The sequence below is a fragment of the Triticum urartu genome, chromosome 2, assembly GCF_003073215.2.
Source record: "Triticum urartu cultivar G1812 chromosome 2, Tu2.1, whole genome shotgun sequence".
NCBI lineage: Eukaryota > Viridiplantae > Streptophyta > Magnoliopsida > Poales > Poaceae > Triticum > Triticum urartu.
This window is the reverse complement of record NC_053023.1, coordinates 148,339,137-148,362,600: the sequence shown is the minus strand read 5'-3', so window position 1 is coordinate 148,362,600 and position 23,464 is coordinate 148,339,137. Positions and strand designations below refer to the sequence as shown.

Below are 23,464 nucleotides of genomic sequence, written 5' to 3'. Positions count from 1 at the left end.
TCGCTGCGTGACCTTGCATTGGCCTAGGGGGGAAGTCAATAGCTGAAGGGTGGCGCTCTTGATGCTGCTGCGTCCAGGAGCTCTGCAACACGCTCAAGCAGCGTGTCCCGGCCGCTCTCCATCAGCCTGCATTGCAGCAGCTTCCTTGCAACTGTGAGTGCCGCCCGCATGTTCGCTTGCTCCCGCCGTGAGTGCGGCGCCGTTGCAGCGGCGTGACTTGCTGCTCTCGCCGCGGCTCGTGCTTGCCGAGGGGTGAGTGTGGATGATGCCTGGACGCGCTGTCCGCGCCCGGCAGAGCTCGGTGATGCCCGCACCACCTGGAGTGCGGGGTCGAGATCTTCGTGGGCAGGCGGCGCCGTCTGGGCCGGCCAGGCTGCCCAGCGGTCGGGTCCGGCTCTTGGGTCGCCAGACATCGTAGCCGGTGAACGTCGGGGAGCCGATTGGCGCAGAAAAGGCTCCGGTGCACCCCTACCTGGCGTGCCAAAGGTAGGGGTATGGGGTCCCGGCAAACCCTTAAGGTTCGAAGACTGGGGTGCGCGTGAAGTCTTTCCCTCCAACAGATCTACGCTCTAGCTTGCTAGGATCTCGCGGACAAACTCAACGAACTCACAACATAGAAGGACACAAGGTTTATACTGTTTCAGGCCACCGTTGTGGTTTAATACCCTACTCTAGTGTGGTGGTGGTGGATTGCCTCTTGGGCTGATGATGAACAATACAAGGGCAGAACGGCCTCCTGAGGTTGAGGCATTCTTGTGCTAAGTGAGCTTGAGTGTGAGGTGGTCTCTATTTAGCTTCGATCTTCTCCTTTGAGCTCAGATCTCCCTCTCTTGTGGTGGCTAGTCCTACTTATAGAGGCCCTGGTCCTCTTCCCAAATATCGAGCGGGAAGGGAGCCAACAATGGCAGGCTCATTTGAAGGGGGACAGCTAGTACAAGCTATCCTGACAAAAGTAGTCTTCGCCTGCACAAAGTTCTGGTGGTGACGCTGTCCTGGGCTCCACGATGACCTCCATCTTGCAGTCCTTGTTCTTGGTCTTGTTGCGCCGAAATGGCAACCTTTGCCTGATGCCTCGGTACTCCGCGGCTGCGCTTGCCCCCCTTTGCGCCAAGGAGGAAACAAGGACGTTGTGCGCGCTGGCGCCCGCCTGGTGTCGATCGTCACGGCTCACGTCACGAGAACCTTGTGAGGTTCGCCTTGCCTTGATATCTCCGCTCCTCGTGAGCCTGCCTGGCTAGGCCACTCCAGAGGAGGTCTTCCCTCGTTCGCCTCACGAGGGTCTTGGGCGCTTCATCGGTGAAGATGGGCCGTACGGCCTGCTGGCTCAGCCACGCGGCATGCCGCAGGCAGGCAAGTCTGGGGACCCCCGTTCCCAGAACGCCGACAAAGTACAAGCAGGAACAAGATGGAGCTTGAAGCACTTACTGATCCACTGCGACATAGTCCACCTTCCGCTTGGGGATCCTGAAACCCGAAAGCGTCGGGGCCTGAGGAGTGGGCACACAAGCTCCGGGGGAAGAAGATGGCGCAGCAGAAGGGCCGAAGCCGGCTCCAGTCGGTACCAAGTCGGAGGCAACATCCCGAGAGACCAGCGACGATCTACCCCTTGTCGGGATGAGGGGCAGCTCCCTCTCCTCCTGGCGGGCGTCGACCTCGGTGTCGTCTGGCAGAGCGCGGAGGATGTCGGCCTTGCTCAAGGGGGAATTCTCCCCCATCTCCTCGGGGGTCTCCTCCGAGTCCTCCTCCCCCTCTTCCTCCCTGCTGGACTCGTCAGAAGTCACCTCCACCGGCTTGGACGTTGCAGAGGCCCCAGCGAGCGCCGGCGGCACCAGCCCATGCACGTCAAAGGTCGGCCTAGAGGCAACAATTGCTCCCAGTCCTTGAGATGGAACAAAGGAACAAAGGCGCTCGGCGGGTACTCTTGGTTATCCCCGACCAAGAGGCGCAGAACTGCAGTCAGCTCATCATCAGGCAATGCCACCGGGCTTAGTCGAATCTTGTCTTCTTCATCTCCAAGCTTCCACAAAGGGCGCGCACGCGCCTGAAGTGGAGCAACACGCAGCATTAAGAATTCCTTCAGGAGCATGTCCCCCGTCACCTTGGCCGCCTTCGCATTGCCCGGCTTCAAATTGATCTTCATCTCTCCAAGACCGACGATGCCCGCTCGTCGGTGAGCTCTACACGAGACCACCCCTAGTCGGACTGGGGCGCCTCAATTGGCAGTTCCAAGCATGGATGGACGCACTTGGCACTCATCATGACCCATTTAGCCCTGATGTTGTCAACCCTCTTCCAGGTGTTCGAGATCGAGTTGGCCTGGCCGGCCACGATGAAATTGGAGCACCTGGAGATATGGCTGCCGGTGAGGCAGAGGAAGAAGAAGTGGCGCAGCAGTGCCACGGACGGCATCACGCCCAGGTATGCCTCGCAATAGTAGGTGAAGATAGACAAGAGAAGAATGGAGTTAGGATGGAGATGCAGCGCCTGCATCCCAAAGTGGTCGAGGACCTCGAAAAAGAAATAAGAAAAGGGGGGAACAAACCCGGCGGCGATGCTGCTCGTGAAGAAAGGGAAGAAGGTGCTTCCCTCAGGCTCCGGCGCGTCGGAGGCAAGCCGGAGCTCCGTCTTCCCCCTCTCATTGCTCTCCCCCGCCGTCAGCAAGCGCGTGGCGGCCAGGTTCTTCTCCGTGACGTTGGGCACATCGAGGGCTCGCTCGAACCAAGCTGGCGTCGAGGAGGACTTGACCTTACGCAGTGCCATTGGTCGCAGATGCAGAGCGAGGTTGGAGCGGATCTGGAGGTTTCAGTCGCAAGGAGCAAGAAAGGGGATCTGGAGCAAGGCGAGGAAGAAGCAATGAAGGCAAGCACTATCTGCGTCAGCCTTTTTGTCAAGACGGGCAGTTGCCGAGGCAGCGTGGGGAAGCGGAGACACCCATGACCAATCAACCAGCACGCGTCAACCGAGGCCGCAGGCTTTTGGGGCCGGCAGCGCTCCACGCTTGACCATTGGCTTCGCCTTGAAACCAAGCCCAAGCGCGCCTTGGGCCCGGGGGCTACCGTCGGTGTTCTGGGAATGATGGTCCCCAGACTTGCCTGCCTGCGGCCGACGGCGTGGCTGGGATGGCAGGTCTGTACGGCCCGTCTTCACCGACGAGGTATTCAAGACCCTCGCGAGGGGCCAAGCCTCGCGAGGAGCACGACGCAAGACCTCCTCAGGAGCGGCCTCGCCAGGCAGGCTCACGAGGGGCAGAGAGATCAAGGCAAGGCAAACCTCGCGAGGTCCTCATGACGTGAGCCATGACGATCGAGACCAGGCGGGCGCCAGCGCGCGCAGTGTCCTTGCTTCCTCTATGGTGCCAAGGGGGCAAGCGCAGGCGCGGAGTACCGAGGCATCAAGGAAGGGTTTCCATATCGGTGCAATGAGACCAAGACTAGCAGGACGGCTAGACGGAGGTCACTATGGAGCCCAAGACGAGGTCACCACCAGAGCCTTTTGCAGGCGAAGACTACTTTTTTCAGGATAAGATGTACTAGTTGTCCTCTTTCAAATTGGCCGTTGTTGGCTCCCTTCCCGCTCAATATTTGTAGAACTAGCCACCACGGCCTATATAAGTAGAACTAGCCACCAGGGCCTATATAAGTAGAACTAGCCACCATGGTAGGAGGATGACTGATTGGACAATAAGGAGAAAGAGAGAGAAAAGGGGGAGAACTCATTCAGAGGCATCTCACCCACAAGTTCACCAAGCACAAGAACACCTCTACCTCAGGAGGTTGTTCTTCCCCTTGTACTGTTCATCATCAGCCCAAGAGGCAATCCACCATCACCACACTGGAGTAGGGTATTACACCACAATGGTGGCCCGAACCAGTATAAATCTTGTGTCTTTGTCTTGTGAGTTCGTTGAGTTCGTCCGCGAGATCTTAGAGAGCTAGGGCGTGGATCGATAGGGAGAAAACCTTCGCGCGCACCCCAGTGTTCGAACCTTGAGGGTTTTGCCGAAACCCGTGATCCGACAAGGGCATAACTTAATCTCAGTGAGACCGATTACACAAACTCGGTGGGACCGATTTTGGTAATAAGCTAACCAGAGAGTTGGTCAGGGAAACTCGGTGGGATCGATTCTCTCATCTCGGTGAGACCGAAACATTACGAAAGGGGAACAGAGAGTTTGCATTGCAAACTCGGTGGGACCGACCGCACATTTCGGTTGGACCGAAATGTTATGAAGGGAAACAAAGAGTTTGCAATCCCATCTTAGTGAGACGGAGATCCCTATCGGTAAGACCGATATGACTAGGGTTTCTCGCAGTGGCTATGTCAAATGAACTTGGTGGCGCCAGATAGAAAATTTCGGTGCGGCTGAATTTGACTTTTGGTATGGGACATATGTGGATATGAGAAATTGGTTGAGGGTTTTTGGAGCATATCACTAAGCATTTTGAGCAAGCAACCCATTAAGCAACACCTCATCCTCTTTTAATAGTATTAGCTTTTCCTATGGACTCAATGTGATCTTGGATCACTAAAAGTAAAATGTAGAGTCTTGATATTTAGAGCTTGAGCCAATCTTTTGTCCTTAGCATTTTGAGGGGTCCACATTTCTAATCCATGCCATGCCAATCACTGAGCTTTCCTGAAAAATTTATCTTGAGATATCATTAGCTCAATGAGCTATATGCTGTTAAGAATTACCAAAACTACCTAGGGATAGTTGCACTTTCAGAGCTCAAGGAGACCCTCCTTAGGATGATCCCCTCTCAATACATAGAAGCCATTAGAGTTTCCATCAGACCCTGTGCTAGCATTGTATGTCTTGTCAATAGGCCAATGCGATTGCGTAGCTCAACGGCATGATCCACGATGACACATTGAGTAAAGTGGTCCCCGAGAGTATAGTGCGCCGCGTCGTTGAGTGGATGAAAGTATAGGAAGCCTCTATAGGTTTCATGTCCAATTCTAGGAAGTAAATTGGAATCAAGTAACTGAGTCAAGTAGGTAAACAGAGAGGAAACATGGAGAGTACAAGAACAATGTATAGTTTAACACCACATGTTCCTTGATAACCCACAAGTATAGGGGATCGTTTGTAGTCTTTTTTGATAAATAAGAGTGTCAAACCCAACGAGGAGCTAAAGGTAGACCAAATATCCCCTCAAGTTCTATCGACCACCGATACAACTCTACGCACACTTAACGTCCGCTTTACCTAGAACAAGAATAAAACTAGAATTACTTTGCGAGAATAAAAGTATGAATAAATTGCAAGATAATAAACTTAGTAGTTTAGTAAAATGATTTTTTCAAACAAGAAAGTTATTTGTCCCTAGGTGATCGATAACTAAACCGGTAACCATTATTGCAATTTTAAATGAGGGAGAGGCATGAGCTAACATACTTTCCGTACTTGGATCATATGCACTTATGATTGGAACTCTAGCAAGCATCCACAACTACAAAAATAATTAAGGTAAAACCCAACCATAGCATTAAGTATCAAGTCCTCTTTATCCCATACGCAACAACCCCCTTACTCGGTATGTGCTTCTGTCACTCAAGCCACCCACCATAAACGAATCATGAACGTATTGCAACACCCTACATCGGGGATCCCTCAAATTTGTGCGACATAGAGGGAACCATAGGACAACATCAAAATAAAATATACAACTCAAACCAATCACGATCATCAATCAAACCATAGGACAAAACAAATCTACTCAAACATCATAGGATAACCACATATCATTGGATAATAATATATAGTGTTGAGCACCATGTTTAAGTAGAGAATTGCAGCGGGAATAGAGAGGTTACACAACTTCATAGAGCAGGATAAAGTTGGTGTTGATGGTAGCAAGATTGTTGATGTATATCGCCATCACGATCCTTGCCCCGGCGAGACTCCGGCGCCATCGGGAGAGAGGGGGAGAGAGCCCCCCTCCTTTTTATTCTTCTTTGGTCTCCCCCTAGATGGAAGGAGAGTCCCCCCTCTGGTCCATGGCCTCCATGGTGGCACAGGGGCGGGAGCCCCTCTGAGATTGGATCTATCCCTCTGTTCTCTTCTATTTTTGGTTCCTATTTTTTGGCCCTTCATTGTTTCTTAAATTCCTGGAGATCCGTAACTCCGATTGCGCTGAGATTTTAACACATTTTTTTCCGGATATAAGTTTCCTTGCACCCTAAGTAGAGCCCCAACCGACTTACAAGGTGCCCTCAAGGCACCACCGCGCGCTAGGGGGGAGTCGTGCCCTGGTATCTTCTGGAGGTTGTGGGCCTCCATTTGTGTTGATTCCACCTCCCAAAAATCACATATATTCTAGAATAATTCTCCGTCAATTTTTATCGCATTTGTACTTTGTTTGATATGGATATTCCGTGGAACAAAAAACATGCAACAAATAGGAACTGACACTGGGCACTGGATCAATATGTTAGTCCCAAAGAATCATTTAAATTTTTGCCAAAAGTATGTAAAAGTTGTATAATATTGGCATGGAACAATCAAAAATTATATATATGATGGAGACGTATCATTCCTCCGCTCGGCTGCTGGCATTACCGACAACCCCCTCTAGTCTCTCAATGGCTAGGTCATTTGCCTCCTATTGCTCTGCCTTGCTGCATTGCAGGTCATGCTCCTGGCCTCATGAGACCATATGCTTTCATGATTGTGCTTAACTCTTGCATAATAATATATAGAAACCTTCCCCTTGTTGTCTTTGGAAACATCCATTGCATCCAAGTGTACGCCTGTGAGCGCTTCTAGAGTAGAAGAATAGGTAACAAGGATGATAATAAGAATTTTTTGCCACCCTGGGAATCATCAAATGACTTCCGTAGGCCTTCATTCCTCCCACACTCCTCATGGCATAGAACCTACATCCTACGAGCCTCCATACATGACATGAGTTTTTCATCTTCGACATAGTGCAAGGGGTGAGGCAAACATCCAAAGAATAAGCGTAGACATCATAGGGAAAAATCACTCACTCACACAAATTAAAGCTTATTACAAACCCACGTCCTCTTGAATTAATATATTAGTCCCTCAAAAGGTTTTAAAATATTTTAAATTATAAAAAACAGCAAGAAAAATACAAATATTGTAGATACATTGAAGACATATAAGCAACCCCCAAGCTTCATCCATGCTCCTCCCTGAGCATGAAGATGACAACAAAGGTAACTTTGCCATGTGATTGCGACCTATCGTAAACTTGATCAACTAATGCGAACACTTTCGGTGAGTATAAATCAATAGTAGAGTCATTTGACAAATCTTTGTATTAACAAACTCCAAATACCTCGACCCATATAGAAGAAGCACTCAAATATTCTTTGATGATTAAATGTATGAAGTCAAAATTACCATCACCAAAGGTTTAGAAAGAATCTTGACCATGAGCTGACATTTGAGCACCTGAATGAACCATGCACCGGCTAAGACATTTCAATTTGGTCAAGTAGAGCAGCAAAATCAAAACCAGTGGATGGCTCAAGCATAGGTGCAGCTCCTGGAGTCGGGGAAGATAGTTGGCCGACACTTGTTGGTGACCTGCCCAGGCGAGCAATCGAATGGATTTCTAGGCATGTGATAGAAAACTTTATCAGCTTCAAATACTTGCCTAATGATTCGGGTGGTAAGCTTAGCAATCCAGCAAAGACCGGCCCACCTTTCTTCGATCACCTCGCCTCAACCCGAGGCCCCGACACGTTGAAAATGCCAAATGCATCTTCGAGTAGATTCATCATAGGTTCAGTACAACCAATATACAATTAACAAGGACATGCCTATATCAAAATCGTGACTCATAAGGTTCCTAAAATAATAAGAATTCGAGCAACGAACATGCATTCTATTGGAACCTCAAAGCAAGGGAAGACCGTATCAGGAAATATATGCACACACGAATCGATACTTGGCAACATAAGAAGTTTGCTAGTGCCATGGCATCTCATTGGAAACCTAGCGGAAACTGGGTCTGCTCCTCTCTGATGATCCATCGTACTTGCTTCGCTCGGATCCCACACTTAGTTCCCATTGTATCCTGCGAATTAGACCCCGTAGCTTTACGGCTCCATTGTAAGGCTGATTCATTCCTGCCTGATCTTCACCATCAACTGAAGGAAATATACCCTAGAGGCAATAATAAAGTTGTTATTTATATTCCTTTTACCATGATAAATGTTCATTATTCATGCTAGAATTGTATTAACCGGAAACTTAGTACATGTGTGAATACATAGACAAACTGAGTGTCCCTAGTATGCCTCTACTTGACTAGCTCGTTAATCAAAGATGGTTAAGTTTCCTGACAATAGACATGTGTTGTCATTTGATGAACGGGATCACGTCATTAGAGAATGATGTGATGGACAAGACCCATCCGTTAGCATAGCATAATGATCGTTTAGTTTTATTGCTAGTGCTTTCTTCATGACTTATACATGTTCCTCTGACGATGAGATTATGCAACTCCCAAATACCGAAGGAACCCCTTGTGTGCTATCAAACGTCACAACAAAACTGGGTGATTATAAAGATGCTCTACAGGTGTCTCCGATGGTGTCTGTTGAGTTGGCATAGATCGAGATTAGGATCTGTCACTCCATGTATCGGATAGGTGTCTCTGGGCCCTGTCGGTAATGCACATCACTATGAGGCTTGCAAGCAATGTGACTAATGAGTTAGTTACGGGATGATGCATTACAGAATGAGTAAAGAGACTTGCCGGAAATGAGATTGAACTAGGTATGAGGATACCGATGATCGAATCTCGGGAAAGTAACATACCGGTGACAAAGGGAACAACGTATGTTGTTATGCGGTTTGACCGATAAAGATCTTCGTAGAATATGTAGGAGCCAATATGAGCATCAAGGTTCCTCTATTGGTTATTGACCAGAGATGTGTCTCATTCGTGGCTACATAGTTCTCGAACCCGTAGGGTGTGCACGCTTAATGTTCGATGATGATTTTATTATGAGTTATGTGATTTGATCACCGAAGTTTGTTTGGAGTCCTAGATGAGATCACAGACATGACGAGGAGTCTCGAAATGGTCGAGATGTAAATATTCATATATTGGAAGGTTGCGTTCAGACATCAAAATGGTTCCGAGTGGTTCGGGCATTTTTCCGGAGTACCGGGAGGTTACCGGATCCCCCCGGAAGAAGTATTGGGCCTATTGGGCCTTATTGGAGGAGATGAGAAGGGCCACATGAGAGGGGCGCCGCCCCCTTGCCCAAACCGAATTGAACTAGGGGAGATGGCAGCCCCCTCTTTCCTTCTCCCTTCCCTTTTTCCTCTCCGGTGGAAGGAAGGAGGGGGATGAATTCTACTTGGACTAGGAATCCAAGTAGGATTCCCCCCTTACACTACAAGAAATATGTCAACTTGTGACCACCACTATTGGTCACTGAATGGTCACAAATTTCCATTTGTGACCTTTTTGTGATGACTATAGCGACCTTTCTTCTGGAATGGTCGCAAACGTTTATGACCAAAATAAGTCCACTGTGGCGTTTTGGTCACACGACCAAAATATGTCCACTATGGCGTTTTGTTCACTAGCAACCTGCCCAGGCCACGTAGGCATCCAGCGTGGCAAGCTGATCTGGCACAAGATTCAGCCCGGTCCAATTCAGTTTTCTACATGGGCCTAGCCCATTAATTCAGCCTTTCTATATTTTTTTCCTGTTAATTTTTCGTTGACTTCATGGGCCAAGCCCAACATTGCAGCCTTTTTATTTTTGGGCCATGGCCTTTCTGTCTTAGCAGTCCCATTTTTTGTTTTTTATAAAATGGGTCCCCGTTTTGAGGTTCTGGTAACTGGGTCCTAGCTGTCAGGGTCATATTCTTCTTTTTTTCAATTTAACATAAATAAATACCCAGTATGTCTGAGTCGCCGGACAAAACAATTCTACAAGTAACACTTCAAATATTATCAGCCAGATTCAATACAAAGCTCCTGCTGTACAAAATAAGCTCTAACATACACTTTGCAAGCTCTGCAAGTGTAATAACAGTATGCCAGTCACAGCTACAAGCTCCACAAGTTCAATAATGAGATACAATATTTTACAAGCTCTACAAGTGTTATGTTCTTCAGCATGGAGCTCCTTCGACAGCTTTACTGGACGACCTGTTACATGAATCAACAAAAAAGAATCAAAAAACTGAAGCCAATATATTATGAGCAGACCTTTCAAAAAAGGGCAGTTATTAAGAATGCCAACACAAATTCAGCTAGTACCATGCTTTTTATTCTCCAGCTAGTTAAAATGAGATACTCATTCATACAAGAAAACAGAGACACAATATGAAAATTCATTGCACAAGTGCAGGCCATGCAAAATACTTCACTGCCACACATTACACCTAAACTTCACAGAAGATATAATTATAAAATTCAGCTTGCTGCTACTGACATTGGAAAACTGCTGCGGGTTTGTTTTGATCACAGAAGATAGAACTGATAACATTAGTTTGCTGCAACATTACTTGTTAGTTGAGGGGTGATGCACAAGGAGTCACAAGTATCTGAAAAACTGACACACGTGAGCTAGGAAGCAAGCACTGGATCAAAATTGGAAAGCGTACGTGACTACATACAACATCTGATTATATAAGGAACTGTACAACGCAGCTATGTGCTAATTGCAGGCCCTGTTTGGATGCAAAGTATTTTCAAAGCATTACTAGAATACCATAGATTTTGAAAAACTGTAGTTTTGAATACTTTAAGGCATTTGGCTATACCAAAAACAATGGTTTCATAAACAGTGGTATTGTTGTTACTGTGGTTCTCTTGGAGTATTAAAAAAAGTGGTCTAGACCTCTTTTTCTCAAACTGAGGAAAAGTCGCTCGTGTCATTGCTGGTTGACTACCGTGCATCTTGGTTCACAAGCATAACTAACCACATGTCAGTATGCTTTCAATGGCATGCACCACACTAATTAAAATAAGATACTGATTCCTATTCTTTGTAATTAGCTACTGCCGATCACGTCTGCAACTTCGTAGCTCAGCTGTCAGAAGACCATACAGCGTTGCATGCAGCCGGCCGGCACACACTGATTCATGTAGCTCCGTAGGTTAAGTATAAGTTAGATTAAGTTGTGTGACTATCGATCAAAACTACAGTAAAACAACATGAGCCAAACGCATCGGTAGTTTTTCTAAAACTGAGAAAAATGTATTTTCTTTAAAACCGTAGTATTCATTGCCCACGCATTGCAATACCGAAGCTTTGAGATACTATGGTATTTTAAATACAGCGCTGCCAAACTAGGTTCAGCCGATGACTACACAGCAGCAACTACGTCAGACATTGGCTGGAGAAATGCTTATCTTTTTTATTATTCAACGACATAAAAAGAAATGACAACACAGCACCAACAACAGTAGACTCTCACCCAACTAATATACTAGAACTAGATCAACCAAGCATCAGTTTTAAAAAGCTCGGTTTAAGATACTTCAACGGCATAAAATCTCAGTAGCATCTCCTTGTAACATCATATGCTCAGCTGACAAACGAGTCACATGCAACTCCTCTACATTATATCACACCAACACACAGAGCTGCATTCTAGATGAGGAACAAAAAAACGTTGATGGCATGCTAGGCATCAGTTTTAAAAAGCTCAATTTTAGATCATCAAAGACCGGAAAGGCCTCAGCGGTCTAAATGTTTCACATCCTCTGCCCAGCACAACATCATCATCGTCACGGAAATTCCCTAAACAGTCAGCTATCCACAAAAACATAGTGACCCACATCACCAACGAGCTACTGTGAGCATGCAAGGACCATATACTATGCAGAGCTACTAAGCAAATGGGATTGGTAAGGAAGGGCAAAGAGAGGGAGGTGGCTACCTACTCCACAGGGGAACTTCCTGGTGGTGATGTTGAGCAGCATCCTGACGGGGCCATTGACCTTGAGCTGCTTCTCCTTGGCACCCTTCACCAGATCCGAGGTCACTGTTCAACATACGCACGCACAAACGCATCAGAATGGAGACGCACAAGTCCAGCCAAATTACAAAAGAAAAAAGAACATCTATTTCGGTGGCGAGGCAGTAAATGAGGCAGGCAGAGCAGAGCACAGGACCTTCTGTGGCACGCCATCATGGTCAGACTGGACGATGCCCTCCTCGTCGAGCTCGAGGTCGGACTCGACTATGTCCTTGTCGAGCTCGTTGGGCTCGGGGGTGGGGTCGCGCATGTCCTGGTCGTCCTCCTTGTCCTCCTCTTCATCGTCGATGTCGTCCTCCTTGTCCTCCTCTTCATCGTCGATGTCGTCCATGGAGGTCGCCTGCGCTTCCAAATCCAACACAGTAAAATTAACCAAAAAACACATGGTCCTAGATAGTATAAAATTAACCTAAAACGAACTAATACACAGAATTAGTTCAGGAAAATGGATACAAGCGGACGAATCATCCTAACTAACCAGAAACAAAACATTATTTAGTCGCTAGGCGCTAAAGCGATAGATGTTAAACACTAACTGCCTTAATAAAAAAGAGCAATAGTAACAACCAGCAGGTACTAACGAACAGCTAGCACACCAACCATGCATCAACCGGAAACCAAAATATGCATGCAATATGTATCATGATATGACATACTTTGTAAGTTACATGGACTTCCAGAACAGGAATCAAACATGAGAAATGTAACAACTGTTACAACAGAAATATTAGAACTAACTCCGTTGCCGGTGAATCCCTGATCTTCACTGCAGTGGCAAGATAAAACCGCACAGAGTAATAAGCCTACACAGATTACATGATCTAGTGTACTAAGCTAAATCTACAAGGACGTCATTTACAAGGACCAAATCATCACCGAAAACAGCACCAAACAGATCATGGTCCTTGATCTGTTTACAGAGGGGTCACCTTCTTGTCCTTCATCTCGCTGGACTGGATCCAGGTCTTGATCTGGTCCCAGTAGTGCTGCAACTTCTTGATCTCCTTCTTGAGGTCCGCCTCGAACTTCTTCTGGTTCGCATTCTCGGTGTCGTAGACCTGCCCCGAAATCATGCAAAATCATGAGAATCTAGCGTGGGGGTTGGGGAGAGGAAAGAAGGAGGCGCGTGCGTGCGTGCCTTGTTCCAGATGTTGTCGAAGACGACGACGCCCTCCTAGACCTTCTTGAGGACGCGGTCGATCTCGCCCTGCAGCTTCCAACTGGCGCCCATGGCATCCGGCGATTCATCTCACGGCGTCAAACCTCCTCCTCCAGCTCGTTGCCAGCGCAGGCGAGCCTCACCCTCCAGCCCGTGTCGTCGGCCCTGCTACGGCGGATGCTCACTACCTCCATCCCGAATCAGACCAGCCCGAGGAGGTCGAACCGCCGCGCGAACTCCTCGAGGAACTTAGTGCGGGTCGGCTGAGGAGCCCAGCTGGGTCGCAATCTGCGGCTTCGAGGAGCCCAACTGCACGCCGGCCGCGGCCTCCGCCGCTTCCATCTCTCACCTTCTTCTCTCTTCTCCGGCGAGGTCGCCGATGGGCTGTGCGGGTGCGGGATCGGTCCGGCGTGTGGTCTGGGCGAGAGAGTGGATGGGGCGACGCGGATCCAGGTAGCGGGGAACAGGAGCCACTTGAGGGCGGGGAGGCATGGGTACTCAGGCTCCTCATCGTCGATGCAGGGGTGGAGGCCGGCCATGGTGCGGGGGCGGGGGCGGTGGCAGCGGCGTGGTGGGAGACAGAGGTGAGGCGTAGAGGGAAGGACGGTGGCGGCGAGAGTGTGCGTAGATCTGGGCAGCGCGAGGGGAAGGACGGTGGCGGCGGCGATGGGGATAAGGGAGCGGCAGCGGCGATTGGGAGAAGGGGGCTAGGGTTTCGTGTGTGGACGAGGATGAGAGGGATTCGGGAGGGGGTGACAGCGACGAGGGGGGCGTGGGCTGCCGTTGGATCCAGGCGCATCGGACGGTGTTTAATCCATGATCCGGGTGAGATGATTTTAGACCAATCAGAACGCAGTATCTCCTTTGATGATGTTAAGACCATTTAAATTGGTCATAATTGATTAAAAATAAGATTTTGAATCATCTCTGCTATTTGACGACCTAAGAAATTTGTAAAAATAAATAGAAATAAAAAACCTTCGCATTTTGTCAACAAGTCTAACCTACTTTTCAGCAAAAATAAAAAACTTTGAATAATGTAAATATCATTAAAAAAGTGTTCTATGATATGAGTTTTTTGTAAGAGAATCATTTTTCGAGTGTCCAAAATGATATTTTTATAAAGAACCTAGCAAATATTTGTTGCAAATTTGGAGCACATCAATTTTATTACTCACAATCATAGCACATCTGGGCGGCGAGCGGCTTGAGTGTGCGCGGGCGGCAGAGGATGAGGGGGGAGAATGAGGCCGGTTTGAACCCAAATGATTAAACTTATCGCCAAGGAAGTTTTGAGTTTTTGTGAAGGACCTACCACATATTTGTTGAAAAATTGAACCAATTCAATTTTTCAAAATACTAGGCCATATTTAATGCATAATTGACCAAATGGTTGGGTGTCAAAAGTTTTGATCCACCTCTCGTGAAAAGACTAATTTCTGCCGATTCAGCTGGAAGCGGGTCAAATTTGAACCGTGACTGCCTCATAGTTTGCTATTTATTTTTCCCAAAAATCATTTTTAGGTACAAAAGTATCTATTTAATCAGAGAAACAACAAAAGTTTTCAGGGATTCAACTAGGAACAACCATGCCCACCGTTTTGACCGCGTTTTCAAATGGGCATAGAAAATTCAAAAAAATCAAATAATTGGAGAACCTTCGCGTTGTGTCATTATATGTGACCAAGTTAGCAGGAAAAATAATAAACTTGTAATACGGCAATTCTTTCAAAAAAAAGTGTTCTCAGAAATGAGCTATCATCTCTGAAGATTCATGGCTTTCAAGCCAAATGATCAATCTTATGGCCACATTCATGGCATAATTTGTTCAAATGATCTCATATTGTGCACAAGGGTGCATATTGGAATGGCAAATATTGTTGCCTAAGAAAGTTTTCATTTTCTTTGGACGAAAAAACCATTTTCCATTTTTCGACTGCCTGAAACGAGGTTTTTTTGTGAAGGACCTCCAAAATAATTGTTGCAAAATTGGACCAAATCATTTTTATAAAATACTAGGACATATTTAATGCACAATTGACCAAATGGTTGGGTGTAAAAAGTTTTGATCCACCTCTCGTGAAAAAGAAAAAATTTCGCCGATTCAGCTGGAAGCGGGTCAAATTTGAACTGTAGCTGCCTTGTAGTTTGCTCTTTATTTTTTCCAAAAATCATTTGTAGGTACATAAGTATCTATTTAATCAGAGAAACACCAAAAAAATTCCAAGATTCAACCACTAGCTAGGAACGGTCATTCCCGCCGTTTTGACCACTTTTTTAAACGGGCATAAAAATTTCAAAAAAAAATCAAAAAATTATGAAACCTTCGCATTGTGTCATTATATGTGGCCAAGTTCCCAGGAAAAATAATAAACTTGTAATACGGCAATTATTTTTAAAAAGTGTTCTCAGAAACGAGCTATCATGTGTGGAGATCAATGGCTTTCAAGCCAAATGATCAATCTTATGGCCACATTCATGGCATAGTTTGTTCAAATGATCTCATATTGTGCACAAGGGTGCATATTGGAATGGCAAACAATGTTGCCTAAGAAAGTTTTCATTTTCTTTGGATGAAAAAATCATTTTCCATTTTTCGACTGCCTGAAAGGAGGTTTTTTTGTGAAGGACCTCCCAAATAATTGCTGCAAAATTGGACCAACTCAATTTTATAAAATACTAGGACATATTTAATACACAAATGACAAAATGGTTGGTTGTAAAAATGCTTGTTCCACCTCTCGTGAAAAAGGCAAATTCCCGCCGATTCAGCTGGAAGCGGGTCAAATTTGAACTGTAGCTACCTTGTATTTTGCTCTTTATTTTTTCCAAAAATCATTTCTAGGTACATAAGTACCTATTTAATCAGAGAAACACCAAAAAAAATCCAATATTCAACCACTAGCTAGGAACGGTCATTCCCGCCGTTTTGACCGCATTTTAAAACGGGCATAAAAAATTCAAAAAAAATCAAAAAATTCGGAAACCTTCACATTGTGTCATTATATGTGACCAAGTTAGCAGGAAAAATAATAAACTTGTAATACGGCAATTCTTTCAAAAAAAGTGTTCTCAGAAATGAGCTATCATCTCTGAAGATTCATGGATTTCAAGCCAAATGATCAATCTTATGGCCACATTCATGGCATAGTTTGTTCAAATGATCTCATATTGTGCACAAGGGTGCATATTGGAATGGCAAACAATGTTGCCTAAGAAAGTTTTCATTTTCTTTGGACGAAAAAACCATTTTCCATTTTTCGACTGCCTGAAACGAGGTTTTTTTGTGAAGGACCTCCCAAATAATTGTTGCAAAATTGGACCAACTCAATTTTATAAAATACTAGGACATATTTAATACACAATTGACAAAATGGTTGGTTGTAAAAATGTTTGTTCCACCTCTCGTGAAAAAGGCAAATTCCCGCCGATTCAGTTGGAAGCGGGTCAAATTTGAACTGCAGCTGCCTCATAGTTTACTATTTATTTTTTCAAAAAATCATTTCTAGGTACATAAGTATCTATTTAATTAGAGAAACACCAAAAAAATTCCAAGATTCAACCACTAGCAAGGAACGGTCATTCCCGTCGTTTTGACTGCATTTTGAAACGGGCATAAAAAATTCAAAAAAAATCAAAAAATTGGGAAACCTTCGCATTGTGTCATCATATGTGGCCAAGTTCCTAGGAAAAATAACAAACTTGTAATACGGTAATTATTTAAAAAAGTGTTCTCAGAAATGAGCTATCATCTCTGAAGATTCATGGATTTCAAGCCAAATGATCAATCTTATGGCCACATTCATGGCATAGTTTGTTCAAATGATCTCATATTGTGCACAAGGGTGCATATTGGAATGGCAAAAAATGTTTCCTAAGGAAGTTTTCATTTTAGTTGGACGAAAAAACCATTTTCCATTTTTCGAGTGCCCGAAAGGAGGTTTTTTTCTGAAGGAACTACCAAATAATTGTTGCAAAATTGGACCAAATCATTTTTATAAAATACTAGGCCATATTTATTGCATAATTGACAAAATGGTTGGGTGTAAAAGTTTTTGATCCACCTCTCATGAAAAAGACAAATTTCCGCCGATTCAGCTGGAAGTGGGTCAAATTTGAACTGCAGTTGCCTCATAGTTTGCTATTTATTTTTTCAAAAAATCATTTCTAGGTACATAAGTATCTATTTAATCATAGAAACACCAAAAAAATTCCAAGATTCAACCACTAGCTAGGAACGGTCATTCCCGTCGTTTTGACTGCATTTTGAAACGGGCATAAAAAATTCAAAAAAAATGAAAAAATTGGGAAACCTTCGCATTGTGTCATCATATGTGGCCAAGTTCCTAGGAAAAATAACAAACTTATAATACGGCAATTATTTCAAAAATGTGTTCTCAGAAACGAGCTATCATGTGTGGAGATCAATGGCTTTCAAGCCAAATGATCAATCTTATGGCCACATTCATGGCATAGTTTGTTCAAATGATCTCATATTGTGCACATGGGTGCATATTGGAATGGCAAACAATGTTTCCTAAGGAATTTTTCATTTTCATTGGACGAAAAAACCAGTTTCCATTTTTCGAGTGCCCGAAAGGAGGTTTTTTTGTGAAGGAACTACCAAATAATTGTTGCAAAATTGGACCAAATCATTTTTATAAAATACTAGGACATATTTAATGCACAATTGACAAAATGGTTGGGTGTAAAAGTTTTTGATCCATCTCTCGTGAAAAAGACAAATTTCCGCCAATTCAGGTGGAAGCGGGTCAAATTTGAACTGCAGCTGCCTCATAGTTTGCTATTTATTTTTTCCAAAAATCATTTCGAGTTACATAAGGACCTATTTAATCATAAATACATGGTTTGGTGGCGATACGTCGAGTTTTGCGCGGTGGCCAAGGGCCCCAACTCTAGAGCACGTAAACTCGCATGCCCGTCGCGTGGTCACCGCGTGACCGTAATGTTGCCATGTGTTCTGGGCGGCCTAGGCATGTCTAGTGGGTTGGGCACTCCCCAGGTTGGTGTTAGGAAGAAAATTACAACATAAGATTCTCACGAGGAGACCGATCGATGCTCAAACATGAATTAGCAGCCAAGTGTTTGATTAGCGGTACGGAAAATGCACATGGCCAATGGGCGTGAGTTTTGGCTGAGGATGATCATCTACAAGGAGAATGTCTTCACAAATTTTGAGATCAAAAGGAGGATCCTAGGTGGTACTTGCTTTGCAATGTACCACGCTGGACAAAATATGAATGTTGAAGCTGGGCTCAAAATAATGAATGGAGTGAGCTGAAATTTTGTGGAGGATGGTTATTTGGGCATAGGAAAGCATTGTAGAAAATTGATACCATTTGGACATGCCAAAGTAGTACTTCCTTCACAATGCTCTTCTATGGACAGAAACTTGGGAAAACTAGTGAGAGAGATTTGATGAATGAAATGAGCTCAAAATTGGTGTAGGTAAGTTACTTAGGTATGGTCATGCGCTGGTAAATTTTCAGATCATTTGGGTAAGCCTAGCTAGTACTTACTTCACAAAGCTTCTCTCGAGGTAGAAACTTTGGAAATTTCCCGAGAAATATTTACTAGGAAAATTGAGCTGAATATTATCATGTGGAAATGATTTGGGTATGGAAGAGTGCCCGAAAAGTTTGAGGGTAATAGGAGGGGTCTATATAACACTTGCTTTGCAACGTGCCAATTTGGCCATAAAATATAAATTGAACCTGGGCTCACATAGATGATTTGACTGAGCTGCAATTTGGAGGAGGGTGATAATTTGGGCATATGAAGGAACTGTATAAATTTCATGTCATTTAGAGATATAAAAAAGGTACTTCCTTCACAATGCTTCTAGGTGGATACAAACTTTGCAAATTTGCCGAAGAAGATTTGCTAGGCAAATGGAACTGAATTTTGTCATGCGGTAATGATTTGGATAGGAAAGAGTGCCCAAAAATTCCGAGGGCAATCAAGAATATATAAATAGCACTTCCTTCATAAAGTGTTGTTGTGAACAGAATAGGAAAATGAATATTGTTGAATTAGTTTTGAACTAGGCAAGGAAGGATTTTTACATATTTGATGAAGATATGCCCCAAAGAATTTATGAGATTTTTTTGGGAATTTTGGGAATGATAGAAATATAGGTTGCTTCACAACCTAGGGCAAAAACTGCCACATGGACATAACACATAGGCAAAACTGATGAGATGGCACCTAGTCATCACAACCCACCACAATCTACAAGGCTATGACCATCTATATTGGTCATTAACAACTAGAAATAAGGCAGCGGACTAGCACTGCTTGCTTTGTGACCATTTCGTGTAAGGAAATTACGACCTTTCTGACCAAAATGGTCGCAATGGTTTAGGGTTTGGAGCCCCCTGAACAGCTTTTGACCAATTGGTCTAAAATGGTCATAAATTTATGACCAATTCTTCGAGGGTCACTGACAGAAGGTCATAACTTGACATATTTCTTGTAGTGTTATGGCACGCCCCCTAGGCCGTCCACCTCCTCCTCCCCCTTTATATACGAAGGTGGGGGCACCCCAAAGGCACAACAGACAATCTCTTAGCTATGTGCGGTGCCCCCTCCACAGTTTACCACCTCGGCCATATCCTTGTAGTTCTTAGGCGAAGCCCTACGCCGGTAACTTCATCATTTCTGTCGCCACGCCGTCGTGCTGACGGAACTCTCCCTCGTCCTCAACTAGATCAAGAAATCGAGGGACGTCATCATGCTGAATGTGTGCTGAACAAGGAGGTGCCGTATGTTCGGTGCTAGGATCGGTTGGATCGTGAAGACGTTCGACTACATCAACTGTGTTACTAAACGCTTCCGCTTTTGGTCTACGAGGGTACATGGACAAACTCTCCCCTCTCGCTGCTATGCATCTCCTAGATAGATCTTGCATGATCGTAGGAATTTTTTTTGAAATACTGCCTTCCCGAACAGTGGCATCCTAGCCAGGTCTATGCGTAGATGTTATATGCATGAGTAGAACACAAAGAGTTGCGGGTGATAATAGTCATAATGCTTACCACCAATGTCTTGCTTTGATTCAGCGGTATTGTTGGATGAAGCGGCCCAGACCGACATTACATGACCACGTTCATGAGACTGGTTCTACCAGATGCTTCGCACACAGGTGGCTGGCAGGTGTCTATTTCTCCAACTTTAGTTGAATCGAGTTTGACTACGGCCGGTCCTTGTTGAAGGTTAAAACAGCACATTTGACAAAAAATCGTTGTGGTTTTGATGCGTAGGTAAGAACGGTTCTTCCTAGAAGCCCGTAGCAGCCACGTAAAACTTGCAACAACAAAGTAGAGGACGTCTAACTTGTTTTTGTAGGGCATGTTGTGATGTGATATGGTCAAGACACGATGAGATATAAATTGTTGTATGAGATGATCATGTTTTGTAAAAGTTATTGGCAACTGGAACGAGCCTTATGGTTGTCTCTTTATTGTATGAAATGCAATTGCCATGTAATTGCTTTACTTTATCACTAAGCAGCAGCGATAGTCATAGAAGCAATAGTTGGCGAGATGACAATGATGCTACGATGGAGATCAAGGTGTCAATGTTAGTGCACAAAAGGAGGGGTCCTATTTTGCACCTCTTTACTTGTGCGCGGGCAGTTGGAGCCACGCCGGCTGCCACACCTAGTGGCGCAGAGGAAGGAAGAAAAGTCACAAGACAACCAGAACAGCGCCAAGCCAGAAACACGAAGAGCAGAGGGGCGAGGTGGACTCCCCCGGCAAGGCCCTTGCCGGGGTAACTTGCCCAACACCAATGCTGCAACCACCCTTGAGCCTGAGAGCTTCGACGCCATCGAGAGAATTGAAACCTAGGCTCGGGAAGTGCCTACATGGTGGCATGCAAATCTTTGTGGAAACCAGAAGCACACAAGACCAGATGATGCCCAGAAGACGATGATCCTTGGCAAGATCCTTGCCAAGGATACCCACGAGACACCCGGCAAGACCCTTGCTGGGGACGACCAAGATGCCGCGGCAAGACCCTTGCCGGGGCCCCGGTAAGATTTTTGCCAAAAACATCTGCGGGGACGCAACCAAGCCCACGCCCACCAAGACTCCACGACCGTTCCCATGCAGCTGCCAGCCCACCAGCTGGGCAGGCACCTGCATGGCGACGTACGGCCTCTAGGCCGACTTGACAAGCACTTGCATGGTGGCATGCAGATCTTCATGAAGGTTTAGCCACCGCACCAACTCAGCAGCCAGCCAACGTGGCACTACACGCCTCGTCAGTTCGGACGCGCGTCAAAACCAGGCGAGGCGGCGACAGCTGGGACAAGCTTCCTTGCCGTCCCCGATAAAGCAAGAAGGGCACGTCGGCAGCGCATTAAATTCGTTTGTCCTACGGTGCCAGGAGATAGACTCGATTACTGTATACCTTTCCACCTCCTGTGTGACACTGGGGCAGCCCCTTTTGACTAGTTCAAGAAGGGAGGAGGCCCGATAAAGCAAGCAGGTCCGCGGCGTATGGAGAGAGGATTCAGATTTTTTTGGACGACGCACGCATTGTAGCTAGTTCAAGAACTCAAGAACACTCAAATATACACCAAAGCAGGACTAGGGTATTACGCATCCTTACGGCCCAAACCTGGGTAAACGATTCTCGTGGTGGCTTCTAGACCCGCTCTTGGCACAACCCGCACCCGCCAACCGTAGCAAAAAGGGACCCCCAGTGATCCCATATGTGTCGTTTCCCCCGACATCTTTGGCGCGCGAGGTAGGGGGCGTGCGGTTGTGAAAATCCGGTTTGAAGGTTCGCACACCGACTTCGTCACCATGGCCCCCAAGAGAAAGGGGATCACGGCGATCGGTTCATTTGGGGCCGGCCCATCCGTGATGATGAGAAAGGGGAGCAGACGGCCGGGTACCCATGGATGGGGCCGAAGACGTGGCCCGCGAGCGTCAACGACATTCTGGCGATCGGAGCCAGGCGAGCGGCGTCATCCGAATCTGAGACGACGAGCCGTGCGCCGCTGGGTCCGGGGGCGGGGCCGTGCTGCCCATGGGCGGCGCAGGAACCTCTACGGCACCCTAGCTGGCGCCTGCACCGCGCCCTTCCCAGGCCGGGCGCGATGAGCAACACCGTGATGCCGGAGCCCTCGGGGACCACCGCGGAAAGAGCCCTATGTGCCACTCACATGATGAACCAGGCCGGCGTGCGCGGTTAGACGCTGGTGCAGGCACCGCGCGACCGCGAGACCGTGACCGAGCCCCTTCTAAGCTAGTTAGAAGTTACAGCATATCACGGTCTACGCTAGCAGAAGCGCTAGCGCGCGTGCAGCTGCTCCTCGACTCCCCCCCCCCCGCTGTGGAGAAGCTCAACGAGTGGAGAGCCACCATCCGAAGCCTTGTCAGCTTCGCCAACAAAGACGAGCCGCTCCCAGCGGGACCGTCGCACCGGTGTCCTGACGAGCCGGTGCACGCTGGCGGTGGGGGCGGGGGGTCAGAGACGCTGCGACCACGGTGCACTCTCCCCCACCGCGACCGCAACAACATCCACTGGCTCGTCGACCCGACGTCTGTGGCAACGTTTCCACCGAGTCGTCCAACCCACGAACCCGCCGCGACCAATGTCAAGTCCTTCGGAAACGAGCCCAGGAAGACGCTTGAACTACCATCGAACAACGATGGGAGACGCGCCATCAGTCAGATCGGTGTGCGGGGCCTATTATGGACCACCCAGCGCTGGGGACCCCAACGACCTGCCTTACGAGGTGGGTTGTCCAGCCTTTACCCGAGAGCTGCGGCAGTTCCAGTGGCCCTCCCATCGCACATTCAAGCCCGATGTTGCCGAGAAGTACAATGGCAAGACCCACCCGTCGAAGTTCCTCCGCATCTACACCATCGCGATGCAAGCTGCTGGAGCCCGCGACGACAAGGTGCTCGCCAATTACTTCCCGCTGGCACTCAAACCCAACGTCATGTCGTGGTTGTTGCACTTGCCAGTGGACTCCATTTCTTCTTGGTCAGATTTGTGTCATGAGTTCGCTGGCACCTTCACTGGAGGCCACCGAGCTCATGGCCAAGCAAGCAATTTAAAAATCATCCCCCAGAAAGAAGGAGAAAACCTGCGCAACTACATACAAAGGTTCAGCCGAGTGCAGTACAACATCCCAGATGTTCATCCCGCCGCTGTTGTTAGCGCATTCCATTAGAATGTGCGCAACCGCAAGATGCGCGAGGAGTTGGCAATGAACAAGGTCAAGGATGTGGCTGAACTTTATGTTCTGGCCGATAGATGTGCTCGAGCTGAAGAGGGGA

General features: G+C 46.6%; 1 protein-coding gene, 1 long non-coding RNA gene, 1 other non-coding gene and 1 pseudogene across 3 annotated transcripts; all 4 read right to left on the bottom strand.

The window, feature by feature from the left end:
* Window positions 1-9,924: 9,924 nt before the first annotated feature.
* Window positions 9,925-11,941, bottom strand: LOC125541314. The gene is made up of 2 exons (XR_007297487.1): window positions 11,888-11,941; window positions 9,925-10,148 (listed from the first exon to the last, which is right to left on the bottom strand). It is a non-coding gene; the product is annotated as an uncharacterized LOC125541314 (long non-coding RNA).
* On the bottom strand, window positions 11,451-11,534 carry LOC125542022. The gene has a single exon (XR_007297807.1). It is a non-coding gene; the product is annotated as a small nucleolar RNA SNORD36 (small nucleolar RNA).
* LOC125541810 lies at window positions 11,633-11,717 on the bottom strand (annotated as a pseudogene).
* Window positions 11,942-12,021: 80 nt separating the features above from the next.
* LOC125535481 (anaphase-promoting complex subunit 15-like) lies at window positions 12,022-13,339 on the bottom strand. The gene is made up of 3 exons (XM_048698535.1): window positions 13,250-13,339; window positions 12,916-13,044; window positions 12,022-12,326 (listed from the first exon to the last, which is right to left on the bottom strand). Exons 1-3 carry the CDS (start codon window positions 13,337-13,339, stop codon window positions 12,072-12,074), a joined length of 474 nt encoding a protein of 157 aa, XP_048554492.1. The 3' UTR covers window positions 12,022-12,071.
* Between the last annotated feature and the right edge of the window lie 10,125 nt (window positions 13,340-23,464).